The 13,925-nt window shown below is 37.3% G+C and overlaps 2 protein-coding genes across 3 annotated transcripts in view; one reads left to right on the plus strand and one right to left on the minus strand.

Moving 5' to 3' along the window:
* CEP89 (centrosomal protein 89) overlaps positions 1-10,133 on the minus strand; it is a 25,456-nt gene extending 15,323 nt beyond the window's left edge. The window contains exons 1-12 of the mRNA XM_035336479.1: positions 9,915-10,133; positions 8,752-8,858; positions 7,307-7,462; positions 6,511-6,712; positions 5,302-5,407; positions 4,545-4,573; positions 3,402-3,456; positions 2,865-3,083; positions 2,338-2,480; positions 1,926-1,976; positions 1,123-1,206; positions 157-260 (exon numbers count right to left, since the gene is read on the minus strand). Of these exons, the coding sequence (XP_035192370.1) occupies positions 157-260; positions 1,123-1,206; positions 1,926-1,976; positions 2,338-2,480; positions 2,865-3,083; positions 3,402-3,456; positions 4,545-4,573; positions 5,302-5,407; positions 6,511-6,712; positions 7,307-7,462; positions 8,752-8,858; positions 9,915-9,953 (1,295 nt within the window). The 5' untranslated portion in view covers positions 9,954-10,133. The remainder of the gene's footprint in view (positions 1-156; positions 261-1,122; positions 1,207-1,925; positions 1,977-2,337; positions 2,481-2,864; positions 3,084-3,401; positions 3,457-4,544; positions 4,574-5,301; positions 5,408-6,510; positions 6,713-7,306; positions 7,463-8,751; positions 8,859-9,914) is intronic.
* FAAP24 (FA core complex associated protein 24) lies at positions 9,480-12,767 on the plus strand. Of its 2 annotated transcripts, XM_035336505.1 has the most exons (5): positions 9,480-9,598; positions 10,257-10,405; positions 11,019-11,158; positions 11,480-11,632; positions 12,242-12,767. In XM_035336505.1, the coding sequence occupies exons 2-5, from the start codon at positions 10,294-10,296 to the stop codon at positions 12,482-12,484; spliced, it is 648 nt and encodes a 215-aa protein (XP_035192396.1). In that variant the 5' UTR covers positions 9,480-9,598; positions 10,257-10,293; the 3' UTR covers positions 12,485-12,767. The 2 variants fall into 2 exon arrangements, with proteins under 2 accessions (XP_035192396.1, XP_035192395.1); XM_035336504.1 differs by lacking the exon at positions 9,480-9,598 and having other exon boundaries at positions 10,170-10,405.
* Positions 12,768-13,925: the final 1,158 nt, after the last annotated feature.

Consider the following 13,925-nt stretch of genomic DNA (forward strand, 5'->3'; position numbering starts at 1 on the left):
TCACAGAATCAGAGTGGTTGAGGCTGGAAGGAACCCCTGGAGGTCATCTGGTCCAACCCCCCTGCACAAGAGCCAGACATAGTTTTCCTTAAGATCTATGATCTTAAACATTTGCATGGAATAAGCAAAACACTAATTTCTGGTAATATAACTTGCCATTCTGTAGTGGTAATAAAGTTATTTTTATTTAATTGCTCGTGCAGGTCTTCATTCTCCTTCACCAACTCTTCAACCTGTACTTTAAAGTTCTTCATATCCTCCTGGAAGATAGAGGAATCCAAATCATAATAGCTGGAGGGAAATATTTTAATTTTGACATCAAAATACACATACCTGGGTATTTTTCTACTTCTCATGTTAACAGCATGTTATCTCACTAGTCACTCATCTTTAACTCAGTTGTGCATACTTGATTTTTTTTTCAAAGTGTGATTTGAATTAAGCAAATCATAGATCCTTAACATATGGATTCAAGAAAATTAATTCTGGAAATAACCAGATGATAGCATACATTTTCAGTGTGAAATACTGCTTATTTTATGGCTTAATTTTTTGAAGGAAGTATTCTCAAAAACTCTAATAATTCTGCTCTGAAGTTCATGTAGTTCCTCAGATTTGGTCATACATGGGTATAAATGAGACCAGATGAGTGCCTTGGTAATCTTTGTTCATACTGTGAACAAAAATAAAGATTCTCAAGAAACTAATAACCATTTTTAGATGATTCAGTGACACAAGATATTTCTAAAGAGCAAAAAGAGTCAGTACCCATTCCTTAAACAACTTGAAATAAATATTATTCAACCATAAAATCCACAGGCCTGTAACTGGTAGATACAGGACACTGGATTCCCAGTTATGAATGGCAAGAGTAAATTCCTTCTAGCATGGACTGACTATTTATGGCTTACTCTATTCAGAAATCACACTTCCCAGTGTTGTGCCTGCTTCTACAGCTGAACAGCCTGGCAAAACCAAACCAAGTACTTTAAGACAGCACAATAACAATGTATACTGAAGTAAAACAAAGTCACTTTGTCAGCTTTGACAAATCTCTTAAAAAAAATCAGTAGCTCTTTTGCTTTTATTTTAGAAGTACATTTTATTTAAATGGCAACTTACCTCATATGCAAGACTTAAATCTTCCTTTTCTCTTATTCTGTCTTCATACGCCAACAGAAGAGGTGACAAATACTTCATATCCAGCTTTAAAAAAGAAGTCAATATAATACAATTGCAAACCACAATCTCATAAATATTTCTTCTCCTGATACACATTCTCAGTTTTAAAAGCTATTAAGGGCTTTCAATGGCTATTAGTTTTATGTATAAGTGAAGAGGGAGGACCTTCCTGTACAGTTCTGAATAACAATAGCGAAGGAAACATTAAGATTTGGTTAGCATATAAAGAAACTGTTTCACATGTTATAGATGCATTCCATTTGACAGATTACTTGCCTTCTACTTGGCAGAAGTTCATAGGCTACTACTAATGAACCCACAAACTTTCCTACCATTGGAATCAATGTAATATGCTATTTCCATTTAGTTTTACCTTAAATAATCACAGCAGAAGATTAACAATTAAGATTAATAATAAAGCAATAGACCTTGATGCAATGTGTATGCCAGACAGTACTAAATGAAGATGGTATTTATGATTCTCAGGGCAACAGTACTTAATTTACATTCGGTAGTGCAAATTTGATAGCTGTAAGCAGTCTGTAGCTTCGATAAATTTAACCAGTTTCACATATTCATTGCAGAATTCTGCCCTATTCTTTCTTATGTTCATGAATGCTTATCCTGTTCTACCCCTAAGTGATATTTCAGCAACATAACTAAATAAAATCCTCCAATACTGAATATTTTGGTTCCTGTAAAGGAAGGAATGAACAGATCAGTGAAAATATGATGCTACTTACCAGCCATGGGGGTGGTGGTCCTTTCACGGGTAAACCTTTTATTTTTAGATGCTAAAGAAGATATTTGAGAAGAAACTTAAATTATTTCCTGCTTTTTGAAGCAGCAACCATTGACCACTGCAAAAGCGGACAAGTCACAACTATTACCCCGAACAAGCTTACGCCTCTAATTACACATTGCACATGTAACACAGTCAATAAAACTGAAATTTAAACATCTTACAATACAGGAGAGTAGCTAACTTCTTAAAGTTAGACTTAATGATAAATGCTTATTTTCAATTTCAGAGGAAGCCTATGCCATTTGTAGACTTCAAAATTATTTAATCTGGATTTGCCTCCCAAAACTTAAAGGTAACTGAAAGGGCAATGGGACTTATCAATGCAAATTGCCTTATAACAACATTCTCACCTCATCTTGCAACAATGGCCTGAATTTAGTTTGATAGCGACTTAATTCGACGTTCAAACGATGGACTGTCATTTTCAAAGCATCGTTTTCATCTACAAGTTCTTGTGCTTGTTGTCTCAGAGAAAGTAATTCTGTAGCCTCCTCTATTAAAACAAATATTCAACTCATTTCAGTCAAAATTCAAGAAACGTTAACAGTAATTTGTTAATTGTAAGGAAAAAAGAATCTCAATAAATTAGTATCGTAAGAGAACTTCCCAAAATACTCTTATAGAATAAAGCCATGAAAAGTTATTAGCACAAAAAACCATTATGAAACAACCAAGTATTTTTTCCCATGATCCTGTAAGTATTCCTTGACAAAATTTCTACAAACGTAGAAAATACTGTTCAGAAACTACTTCTGCATAGATACTTTCTCATATCAATTAAGTAGAAACCTACTACCAGAGGAATAGGTTGTAAAAAAATTAGAAAAATCAAGTAAGATAACTAGAATAGTTTGTACTGAAAAAATGTTTCTCCCACCTTCTTTGTGTATCTTCTTTGCAGCTTCTTTAAGTTTTCTGTTTTCTTCTTCTAGTCTCTTCAGTTTTAATTGCTGTTCTTCCATTTGCTGTTTTGTCTCCTCAAATTGTTGGGCCATAGCGTGGTATACCTTGTTCAAAGACCAGTTTTCTTGTTTTAGCTCTCTGAATTTTTCTTTAGCCATGTTTTCCCGTGCTTGCCTTGCCCGAATGGATATATCTGTGGATGCCACATTTCAATATTTTCAGTATTTTAATTGGTACATTGTTTGACGATCACTTCCTTAATACTTCAAAAGTCACTCAGATTAGAAAGTGAAAACAACTCAAACATCCAGCATAAAAATCCTGGAACTACTGTTTTCAATATGTATCACAAAGCACTCAGCATTCTTTTATCTCCTGTACAGGAGAAATACTTTTTTTCCTCCCCCATGAATTAGGCTTAGTGAGTACAAGCAAGAAAATGTATTTTTATAAACACATGTATTCTTTAAAATGAAGATTTCTAGTAATGGCACAGAAAAATCAGAAATACCTGGGGATAGTGGAGGTTTCTCCCATACAAGATTTTCAGCTAATGATTTTTCTTCCTAGCAGAGAAATTATAAAAAAAATGAAACCGTTTGCTTTCGCATTTACCCTTTCTGAAATACACTGAACAGCATCATTGCTACAGAACTTAAGAAACAGAACCTTTGAAACAGTTTATTTTTTTAAGGTTTGAATCACTACTGACAATATACCTCACTTGTCTTTGGCTATCTTAACATCTTTTTGTCACTTACCACTGTCAGTCACTTCTGGATGCTTGAAACGATATTTTCATTAGTTGTCAAAGACATACAGTTCTCAAAAGATTTCATAAAAGAAAAAATAAACAAATTTTCTTGACCTAACAGGACTGATACTGCTCCCTTGTTAGTTTGCATAGAAGACTCTAGAATAGAACACTCTTATATGAACTGTCAGTCCATAACTGGGACTCAAGTATATTAAAGTGTAAAAGCCTATACAATAATCTTGTTCTTCCCGTGTTAGTTAAAGCACATATTTTTACAGTTTCAGAAAGTTCTTTCAACAGTAAATAATCTGTAAAAACATCCTGAATTTATGCTAACGCATTTACTCAGGGTGAACATGACTGACATACATTTTAATGAAACCACAGAGAAGTTCTGTAAGGATACGATGCCATGGGATTTAACATACTGGAACACTGATGCCCAAATAAGTCAAAATTCAAGAACAATTTCAAAAGAAAATATATGTTGTCAAGAACTTGAAAAAGGAAAAAAACAACAATGTTAGCAATGGATGAACTGACCATTTTTCTAAGTAGTATTCCATCACATTGATGTGAGAAACTAAACTTTTAGGTATTCTTTTTCAAGCTCAGAAAAGCAGTCACTCTCATTTAGTTTCTTTCTTTCACATGAGGAACAACAGCATTTTTTGTAATTTTTAATAAAACCCACACCCAACTTTTGTGTGGTGTACATACCTATATGATGGAGATCTTTCAAAAGGAATTATTAGGCATTCTTGTACGTCAAAAGAAAGATTCCCTAGTGACAATAAGTTTTCTTTTAAGTGGACTGTAAACTATCAGCTACTTATAACACCAGGATGCAGTATTTTTCCAGATTGTATCACAAATAAACCTTCATATAAGTCTTACCTTTAAATTCAAGCCAAGATGTTTGTTTTCTGTTAAAGAAAAACAGATTTTTGAGTCAATCAAGAATGAAAGCATTGATAAGTCTGTAAATTACAAGGGTACATACGGATGTTTTAGTACACGTATTACATACTGTAAATAAATGTGAGAAAATCCTTGAGGCCCCAGCCCCCTTCATGGTATATTAGAATACTGATCTGATACCTTTACCTCTCACACCGTATAGATACAATTAAGGAAGAAATAAAGTTGTATTATCCAAAAAAAAAAAAAAAAAAGTTCTTCCAGCTGATCTTCTGACACAAAAACATATTAATTCCAGAAAAAAATGAATAAGAATATTTTTTATCTCCTTAACTCTTAACAGTGATAGTTTCTGATACCTTCTTGGGTACTTTCTTGCATTTTTTGAGCACAGTTACACTCCAATAGTTTCCAGAGTATAAACTGGATTGATACTGGTACATAGATCAACAGAAACATAGCAGCTGTACTAGAAAAAACTGAGCTCGTTAATTTTTGTTGTCTTTTAAACACACTTGATAGTTAGTGGATGTTTAGGAATTTCAGTTAGATTGCAGATTTTCAATTTTCTCTAACTACTAAAAGCGGCACTTTAACAGCATTTCTTTGTCTGCCCTTTTTAAAAGGGATATATCGTTTATCATATGGCACTAATAAATTTAGTTTGTTCAAAAATTATTTTGCCCCATGATACTAACAGGTAAGGCATTTTGTCTTAAGTAAGCCTATTTACCTTCTCTTTGCACTTTTGACTCATCCACCTGCGTGTGAAACTCAGTTTCATGAGAAGGTGTTTCTTTCTTCTCAACGTTATTATTAGGAGGTAGTGGAGACTCTTCCTGTGTAAAAGACAGACAAGTCTGTCTAAATCATAACACTGCTGAAATAGCCTATGCCCGATGTCTTGATATTGACATTTTCATCCAGATAATGTCTTGGTCACATTCAGAATTGTACTCCAAAATTTTAAAATAATAAAAGATACACTTTTTTGGCTTTAGGACTATACATAATTAAAATCTAACCCTTACCGTGATCAGCAGGAGTTAAAGAATTATGATAATTATCTAATCTATCCTAAGGCAATATTTCCTTGTCACCTTCTTTAGTCAAAGAATTTATGAAATTATCTTTGCTTGTTGTGTCATGTCTAAACTTACTTTTTAAGAAAAACGGTCCATTTATCTACCACATCACAGTACATGAGGAATTCATGAATAATTTTTACCTTGTCTTAGCTGTTTTTCCTTGTTGATTGCATACCAGCATCCCATGTATTTAACACACTCCCTTTTTTCCCCCCCTCCTCTCCTCTGATTACTGTCCCTTCACCTAGGTGTGTTTTCCAATTCCTTTCACATACACAGCATTTTATTGCTTCTCCACTACTCAGTTACTTATTCCTGTTTGTTGGAACACGTTGGACAGGGATGCAAACTGAACTTTAGATGTGCCTTAACAGTCTTAAGCTGCTTACATGCTGTAACATGGAAAAATCCACTGGTCTTCAAGACAAAAGGTCATTCCTTTTGTTTGATTCTGAATGTTCCTATCCCAGTTTGGGTCACTGCTCCTTAGCACAATACTGAATCAAGAACTAAGCTTTCACCATACATAAAAGTTCCAAGTGCATTTAACAAGATATGTAAGTATCATGCTCAAGATGAAAATACTGGACATTTCGCAAGACTAAAACGGATACTTTCATTAAGTTTATAGTAAGAGCCACACTATCAGTGATTTCCTATTAAGAAAAAGTTCCTAATAATCAGAGATAAAGAATCTGTAAGGATCGACAAACAAACCTATCTTAGTTTTAAGGTAACTGAATCATAAAAATATATAAAAATTGAATAAATGCATAAACATTAAGAAGAGAATATTTAAACATATTTAATATATTAAAATGCAAAAAAGGAATTAACTGATTTGGAAATCCTACCTTTTTATTTTTGCAAGGAACAGCATAAATAGCATTGTTGTTAAAGCTTTCTTCCCTTTTCTCATTACTCTGAGAGCTGGACTCTTCCTCCTTATCAGGATCTGAAGGATAGGTATCCATGTCCTCATCCTCACAGCAATTGCCTGATATTACTAGGGACTGTAGAGGAGATCTATCACTACCATCGAGTTTCCAGTTCGGCCTGCAAGTAGAAAGCAGTTTAAAGCCTGCTTCAGTGTCACTTACTCTTCCAAGAAATAAATGCTTGTAAAGTAGAACCATCAATCTGAGAATACACACAAGTCCAACAGCAGAAGCAAACAGATATGTAAACTTCTTTGGCTGCTAACAAGGTACCTGGCCTATGCATAAACTTCAAAATAGACAATTAGCACAACATTTACTTCTTTGGCTTACAGAAAGCGCCACACTAGAGATTGAAAGTTGCCAAATCTACAGCAAAAATAAACTAAATTTTGCATAAAGGAATTACCCGATAAAAAAATTAGATGATTCACCAGCGATTTTCTTGTATAACTGATAGGTATTTGGCAGAAATAATGCATGTTTTTACTTGCTGTGCAAACCAAGTCTCCCTCTGAGGGACTGTATGCATGACATCACTTTATGAGAAATGGAATAAGAACTGTAGACAGTTTAGACTCTATTTATGATGTGGTAAGAAAAATGGTTATAACACCCTGAGTTTAATTAGTTTTCTGTAATTCTTGGGTAAAATTATTTAATTGGTGGATTTTAACTCTAATTTAAGATATCCAAACAAAGTATACATTACCCCATTCTGAGCTCTGTGACTGTTGCATACGGCTCGAAGCACTCTTGTTCCACATAGGTGGAATCACTTTCCGAAAGCGATCGCTGCCGAGGCTGAGGAATAGCAACAGTGCGCCCTGTTAGTGTTGTTGTGAGGATAGCTGCTGCTAAAGCAGACCTGGAAGAAAAAAAAAAAAAAAAAAAAAAAAAAGGCAATGAAACAATATTAAGGTCTTCTTCACATTTTATGTCCTCTTCCACTGCAGAATGTCTTCATTATTTAAGCAAAGCAAAAAGCTCAAAGTTAACATGCATAAGCAACACTGAAAGTGCTAAGGGACTAGTTTTAAACTACTAGCTCCCAAATTAAAGCACAAAATCAGGTGTGTTCTCAAGGCAGATACCAAAGAATACAAGTGCCCAAATCAAATGCATGAATATAAATAACAATGAGTATACTGAGTTCTGTTTCCAAAATCAACACCAGTAATTTTTAGTACTTAGTATTCACTTCAGTCATAGCAATAGCACCTGGTGGCACACTGAAAAAGCGTTTCATATTCTGCTATTTTGTTTTCTAGTTTCTGTTATCCCCTACTCTGAACCTTTTACTGATGACTGAAGCTGTTCATAAATGCCGGAGCACTGCAAACTAGGACAAGCGTAAGTAGACAGAAGTGCTTATTAGTGGGATGATGCAGAGCAGAGAGAAGCGTAAAATGAAGAGGGAAAGACAAATGGGAACAAAGATTAAAGGAAAGAAATTGTGAGGACTGTAACAGGAATGATAACAAGTGGAGGTCAAAAAAGGAAGAAGAAATTAACTAGAATTAACTAAGAGTGTTAGATACTAGAAATACCATAGAAAACAACCAGCATTTAAACACAAAGAATACATAAAAGAAAAACTCCAAGAAACTACAAATAAAAAGGAAAATACATTTGTATTTTCACTTTGTGTAACTTGGCTGTATAGCTAATTCAAATCTAATTCAGCATGGTTTTACATACAAGTTTTTGAGTCTGGTTTTGTGTTTGTTTGTTGTTATTATATGTATAGATATGCAATAAAATGGCAGATTAGTAACATTTAACTTCTGCTTTTCTAGCAAGCAAAATTTCCAAACTCATGGTACTAGCTCTGCTACACTCTAGCATCCAAATTAAGAACAGCCCTAGCATTAAAAAGTCCATTTGTCTTTAATTGACTCAGCTTTCTAATAAATTACATATTCATAAAGTAACTGTCCTAATTGCTTGGCTTGCTTATGTATGGGAGAAAAATAGGCATCTTTACAATTCAAAGGAGGGAACTGCCCTAGTTTAAAAATACATTCTGTTTATGAAATGGCTTATGCAAGTACTACAGCAAGGACATGCAATTCTTGTCATCATGTTTTTCTAGTATGCTATTGCAATTGATGAAACAAACAAACAAAAAAAAAAAAAAAACAACTCAAAACCTACCTGGGCCTTTCTGGAGAAGGGTTTGGACTACGAGGGGGAGGGGTGCGGGGAACTGCAGGTTTAGGAGCTATGGTAGCGGCAGGGACCAGGCCATGAGCTATATGCTTCTAAACAATTTAAAATAAAATTAGTTGATAATGACTTTAAGGATCACAATGAAAGAAGTACAGAACCAAACATGCACAAAAACTAACTATACAAAATAATATAAAAGGGAAGAACATTTAAATGCACTTAATGTAAACAGAAGACTTGGAATGATTCTAAGTATAACTTCAGAACATGAATGAATAGTTGCTAGTGAAGGTTAGAAATGTAATTTACGTCAGACCCATGACTGTAGGTTCTCTACCTGTTATGTCACTATCTGCAAAATTAAGTTTCTTAGGTACTCGTCTGTTTTTGTGTATACACACAAGAAAAGCATACTAGAAATCAACTTTTTTCAGGATACTAGAATCTTGTTTCATAGTAATACTATTATTCCCTCTCTTGTACAAAGGGTTTGTAAGTCAGAAGTAATCCTCAGTTGCACGAGTATGAGATAAAGAAAAAAAACTATCACTAACAAGTCTTAAGGGACATAAGGGTTCATTCAGCCTGAAAAGGGGTTAAAAAAAATCCTTGGGAGTTTTTGTTCAGCAAACCCAATACTTTTTTATTTTTTTTTAAAAAAAAAGGATGATGGTGAGTGCCAGCAGAGCAAAACCGGTGCCAACATTCCGTACAGCGAGTGCTTTGAGAAGGGCCCCACAGCAGCGCAGGCTGGGAGGAGCTCTGGAGATGGGGGCTCCGCCACCACCCCGGGCAGTGCCAGTGCTGGACCACCTCACAGTTTTTACAAATCGCCTCTCATCCCCCCGGAGGCATCAGAAAACGCCACCCGGTAACAGTAACCGCCTGGGAGGGGCGAGCCGGGTGCCGAGCTCCCGCCGTTTCTCCTCAGAGCCCCCGTGCCGCTCGGGCTCCCCGGGCCTCCCGCCGCAGGACGGCTCCGGAGGGGCTCCGCCTCAGCGGGGCGCTGCCCGCAGGCCCCGCACCCGGTACCGGGCCGCCCTCGGCAGCGCGGCGCGGACCCCAGGCGGCTCCCCCCGGCCTCGCTCCGGCCAGGAGGCCCCGAGAGGCCCCCGCCGAGCCCCGCGCCCCCCACCCCGGGCACTCACGAAGGGGCCCCGCCGCCCCCTCCCGAGGCGCAGCGGCATGGGGACACCGGCACCGGGACAGCCCCGGCAGCTCCTCCCGTCGCTGCCGGCCTGCTACCAACAGCCGCGCGGATTCGCTGCCGGTTCGCGCTCCCCAATCGCCGCGCTCCTTGCTCGGCCGTAGCGACCGACCGGCGGCGGGCCTGCCGCCCCCTGCCGCCCCCTGCCCCGCAGTGCGGCCTGGGGAGCAGCGCGGGGGGGGGGGAAGGCCTCCCTCAGAGCGTCGTGTCTTTTCATGAATTTCAGCTTTTAAAAAAGTTTGGAACAGGTTTACAACTTTCCTGTTTTGTTTTGTTTTTAAATAGTGTGTAACTGCTGCTGAAGAGCTCAAGGCAGCCTAATGACAACAAAAGCGAACCTCCCTGCGGCAGCGGGATCCGTGGTGGTCCCCTACGGGCACGTGGTTGGGAACGAGAAGTGGAGAGGGTCAGGGATAGCCCAGAGGCTCCAGGGTAAGCACAAACAACTCGGGAGAAAAATCAACAAACGGAACTCTGTTGCCCAGTGCTGTTGGACTGGCTGGGACGTGCTTTACTCTCAGACCGGTGCTATATTTGTGAAATAATCCATGTTAGCAAGCTGAAAATTGTGTGCCTGTGATTAATTCTGTCGCAGCTGTGTAGTTGCTGAGCAGTGTAGAGAGGAAGAAGTAATTGCTGCTTGGGAGCCACAAGCAGTGAGTGTGAATTCACCACTGTGAACGTGCACCTCCCCTGAAATCCCTCGAATTTGTACCGATACTGGGGTAGTGCTTTCACTGGCTGGCAAACTGAAGGTGATGCTGTCAGAAAAGCATGGGAGGTTTTTGTTCAAGTCCAGAGTTTATCAAGAAGCTATCTGGAACCTGCACAGTCAAAGTGCTGTTAGTTGGCATTTCCAAAGGCATCACACAGTACTTTAGGTTGCTTGTGCTGGCTTTGCTTAAGGAATAAAAACTTGACAATCGATTTCACTTTCTTTAAAAGCCAACAGGAACTTTAACACGTTAGGAAGGTTGTGCTGTTAAAGTACAGTAGTTAAAAATATATAATTACATTTTTTTTCTTTTAATGTTCTCACGTTAAGGGAAAATTAAGCTCATTTTTGAAGATGGCTTGGGACTCGTGGACTTTCATCTTTCAAACAGAATTTGCATTTTATACATTTCTGAAGCAGATTTGGTTGCAGGAGATGACTTCAAACGAAGATTGGTTCGGTTTAGGAATGTAAGTAACACATAAAGAGAAAAAGAAGTTTCCAATTGGAACTTGCTTATTCCATGCTTCTGAAAACATTCTTCATTTACTCTTTAAATTCTAGAGGAGCTAAAGCTGTGTAATAATTTCTGTGTGAAAATTGAAAAATTACAAATCTATGTAATAGTGTTTTACTGGACTCCAGTATTGTTGCTGCAACTTCTGTTCTTCCCCGATATGCTTTTAGGTAAATTAACTTATACACGTCAGAAGTTTGCTCTGTGCTGCATTGCATCAGCTTGTCATTAACAAGGACTTTCTTTTTTCCCCTGCCTTCCCCTTCCTATACAGGCCAACAGTCTTGGTGGAATTGTAATTGTTGAGAGGACTCAAATAAGCGACCAGTACTTCATAGCAGTGCAAAAGCTTGTTGTGCTAGAACTTGGAATGGTGCTGCTTCCTGTGGCAAATCAAGGAGAAGCTTCTCAACTTATTACTCAGCTGGTAAGTTCCTATGTTAGTGGAGAAACACTTACTAAATAGGGGAGGAGAATTACCTATTTTTCCCCACAATCATCAGCTGTGTTCAGAAAGAATGGGTGTGATCTTAAAGGAACACACAGTTTTGTTGTTTAATTCTATTGAAAAAAATATCTTGCGACATTAGTAAGGTAGAATAGTTCAGTGGGAGGAGGGAACAGAATAAAAGAAATGAAGAACTAGGTACTGGATTATATACATTTTTTGTATGTGACGAAGCACTGAGATGCCACTGGACAGCACTAAGCAATTCTCCTTCAAGTCATCTATCAAAACCAATTTGTGATTGTTGCTGTGTCTCAGGCTGAGGAAACTTCTTACACTGATGACATCAAACAGGTAACAAAATAACTGTTTTAGTTCATGGTTTATTTTAAGAAACTCTTGAATTTCCTAGTGAGGCTTTGTGGATTTGCATCCTAAAGCCTTAAGGGCACACAGGTGAGGGGCAAGGATGTTTGTTTCTCGAACTTCCTCGTGATTGTATTGAAATTATAAAACCTACTTTAAAAACCAAAAGCAGAACTCCAGCAGAGGGCACTCTATATTGCCTATAGTTTTGTTTTGTTTCAGGTCCGTGAACAAAGTAAGGATCACAACAGTAACCCCTTCCTTCGTAAGCAATGCTCTCAGCTGCTAGAGGCATCAGTATTTCGGACTGTGCAACAAATTCCAGGAGTTGGGAAAACAAAAGCTCTGCTTTTACTGCAGCAATTTGGAAGCATCCACCGGCTTTGTAACGCATCTGTCGAGGAGCTTGAGCTAGTAGTTGGACAAACGGTAGCACAACAAATTCACACGTTCTTATGCTCTTGACGTATGTAGCACTGTTTTGGAAGACAAGACTGCTTCTGTTATTTGAAGTCTAAAATTGTTTTTGATGATCACATACAATGGTAACTCTGATAATCCTGGTAACAACCAGAGGGTGTTGAGTAATTCTCTGGAGGTTACTTCCTCTCTACCACTGCTCTGGTTGTGTAGACTGAGCTGTGAAAACTACCTTGGAAAAGGGGCTGGAAGGTGTCTTACATCTATCTTGAACAAAAAAAAAAAAGAGAGAGAAAAATATGTTTTTTCCTCCTGTGAATGCTGAAAACAAGGTAATCTGTCTACATACATCTTCCAGGAATACCACCCACATGTTAAAGGATTTATGTAGAGTATATGCTGCCATCTAGCATTCGCGTATCTTTCAGGAGAATATATTGTCTTCTCAGTAGCCAGAAATGTGAGTTACAATACTTCAAAAAAAAAAGCATGTCTTTCACCAACTTCTTTCCTCCCTCCAGAGAGTATTTATAACAAGTTGGGGGATAGCGATATTAGTCTATCATAACATCTCTAATTGTTAAGACTTTTTTTTTTTTTTTTACAGTAGATAGTAATATGCTAACTTTGTATTGTTTTTTCCTTAAATTACCTCATGCTAACATTTAACGCTGCAGTTCAGGTAAGACTTTATTTTTTTATAGTTGAATTCTAAGGTGAAATTGTTTCTAAAATCCAGAAAAAAGAAACTCTTCATAATTAGAGTTTCAGATTAGCTTTTTTTTTTCCCCCAAATATATCACTTATTTATAGTCAGTGGTATGTAATAAACATCTATGAAGTTGATTACTCTTTGTATACCCCTCATTCTTTAATGGGAATGTGAGTTTATGTATTAGTACATGTATAAAAAGTTACAGCATACAGCAAAAGTGATCACGTGCATCTTCCCTAGAACTGTGCCTTATTTTGTAGAAGTTTGAGATAGAGGTGAGTCCAGATGATAGGACTAGTGTGATGGTGATGCAGTTACATTAGTTATTAAATAAGTTCGTGCAATTATAATGACAGTAATTTTAAAAAACTTTTTAAAATTCTACAGATTTATTGCACTGTACAACTTCTGACAAGCACAATAGAGTATAATAATTACTTCATGTCACAACCAGAGAGAGAACACAGCACTTGCTATCAAAGTTATTGCAGCTTGCTTAAGCTGTTTGTTTCTAAATGTTTTTGTAAGATGGAGCTTTTCAAACTTCACTTGATGTAACCTCCCACTATGGTGCTCCATGGTAAAATCTGAGATTTATAACTTAGGCGTTTCTTTGAAAGTGCTACTGGAAAACATCTTTGACTACACTAACTTGTGTCTCTGGGTCCACAAGTTGTTAACAAAACTATGCCATTGCTAAATACTTGCACTATTAATCTTTTCAAAAATTGTGTACTGGATTGGTTTTCCTGTTATACTTTTTGTTTTAAA

This window comes from Oxyura jamaicensis, chromosome 11 (assembly GCF_011077185.1).
Source record: "Oxyura jamaicensis isolate SHBP4307 breed ruddy duck chromosome 11, BPBGC_Ojam_1.0, whole genome shotgun sequence".
NCBI classification, from domain to species: Eukaryota; Metazoa; Chordata; class Aves; order Anseriformes; family Anatidae; genus Oxyura; species Oxyura jamaicensis.

Excerpts from the sequence above, each read along its gene's own strand:
- FAAP24 (XM_035336505.1), top strand. The coding sequence starts at position 10,294 with ATGACAACAAAAGCGAACCTCCCTGCGGCAGCGGGATCCGTGGTGGTC. Across the intron at positions 11,159-11,479 it reads GATTGGTTCGGTTTAGGAAT|GCCAACAGTCTTGGTGGAAT; the intron begins GTAAGTAACACA and ends CTTCCTATACAG. Across the intron at positions 11,633-12,241 it reads CTCAACTTATTACTCAGCTG|GTCCGTGAACAAAGTAAGGA; the intron begins GTAAGTTCCTAT and ends GTTTTGTTTCAG.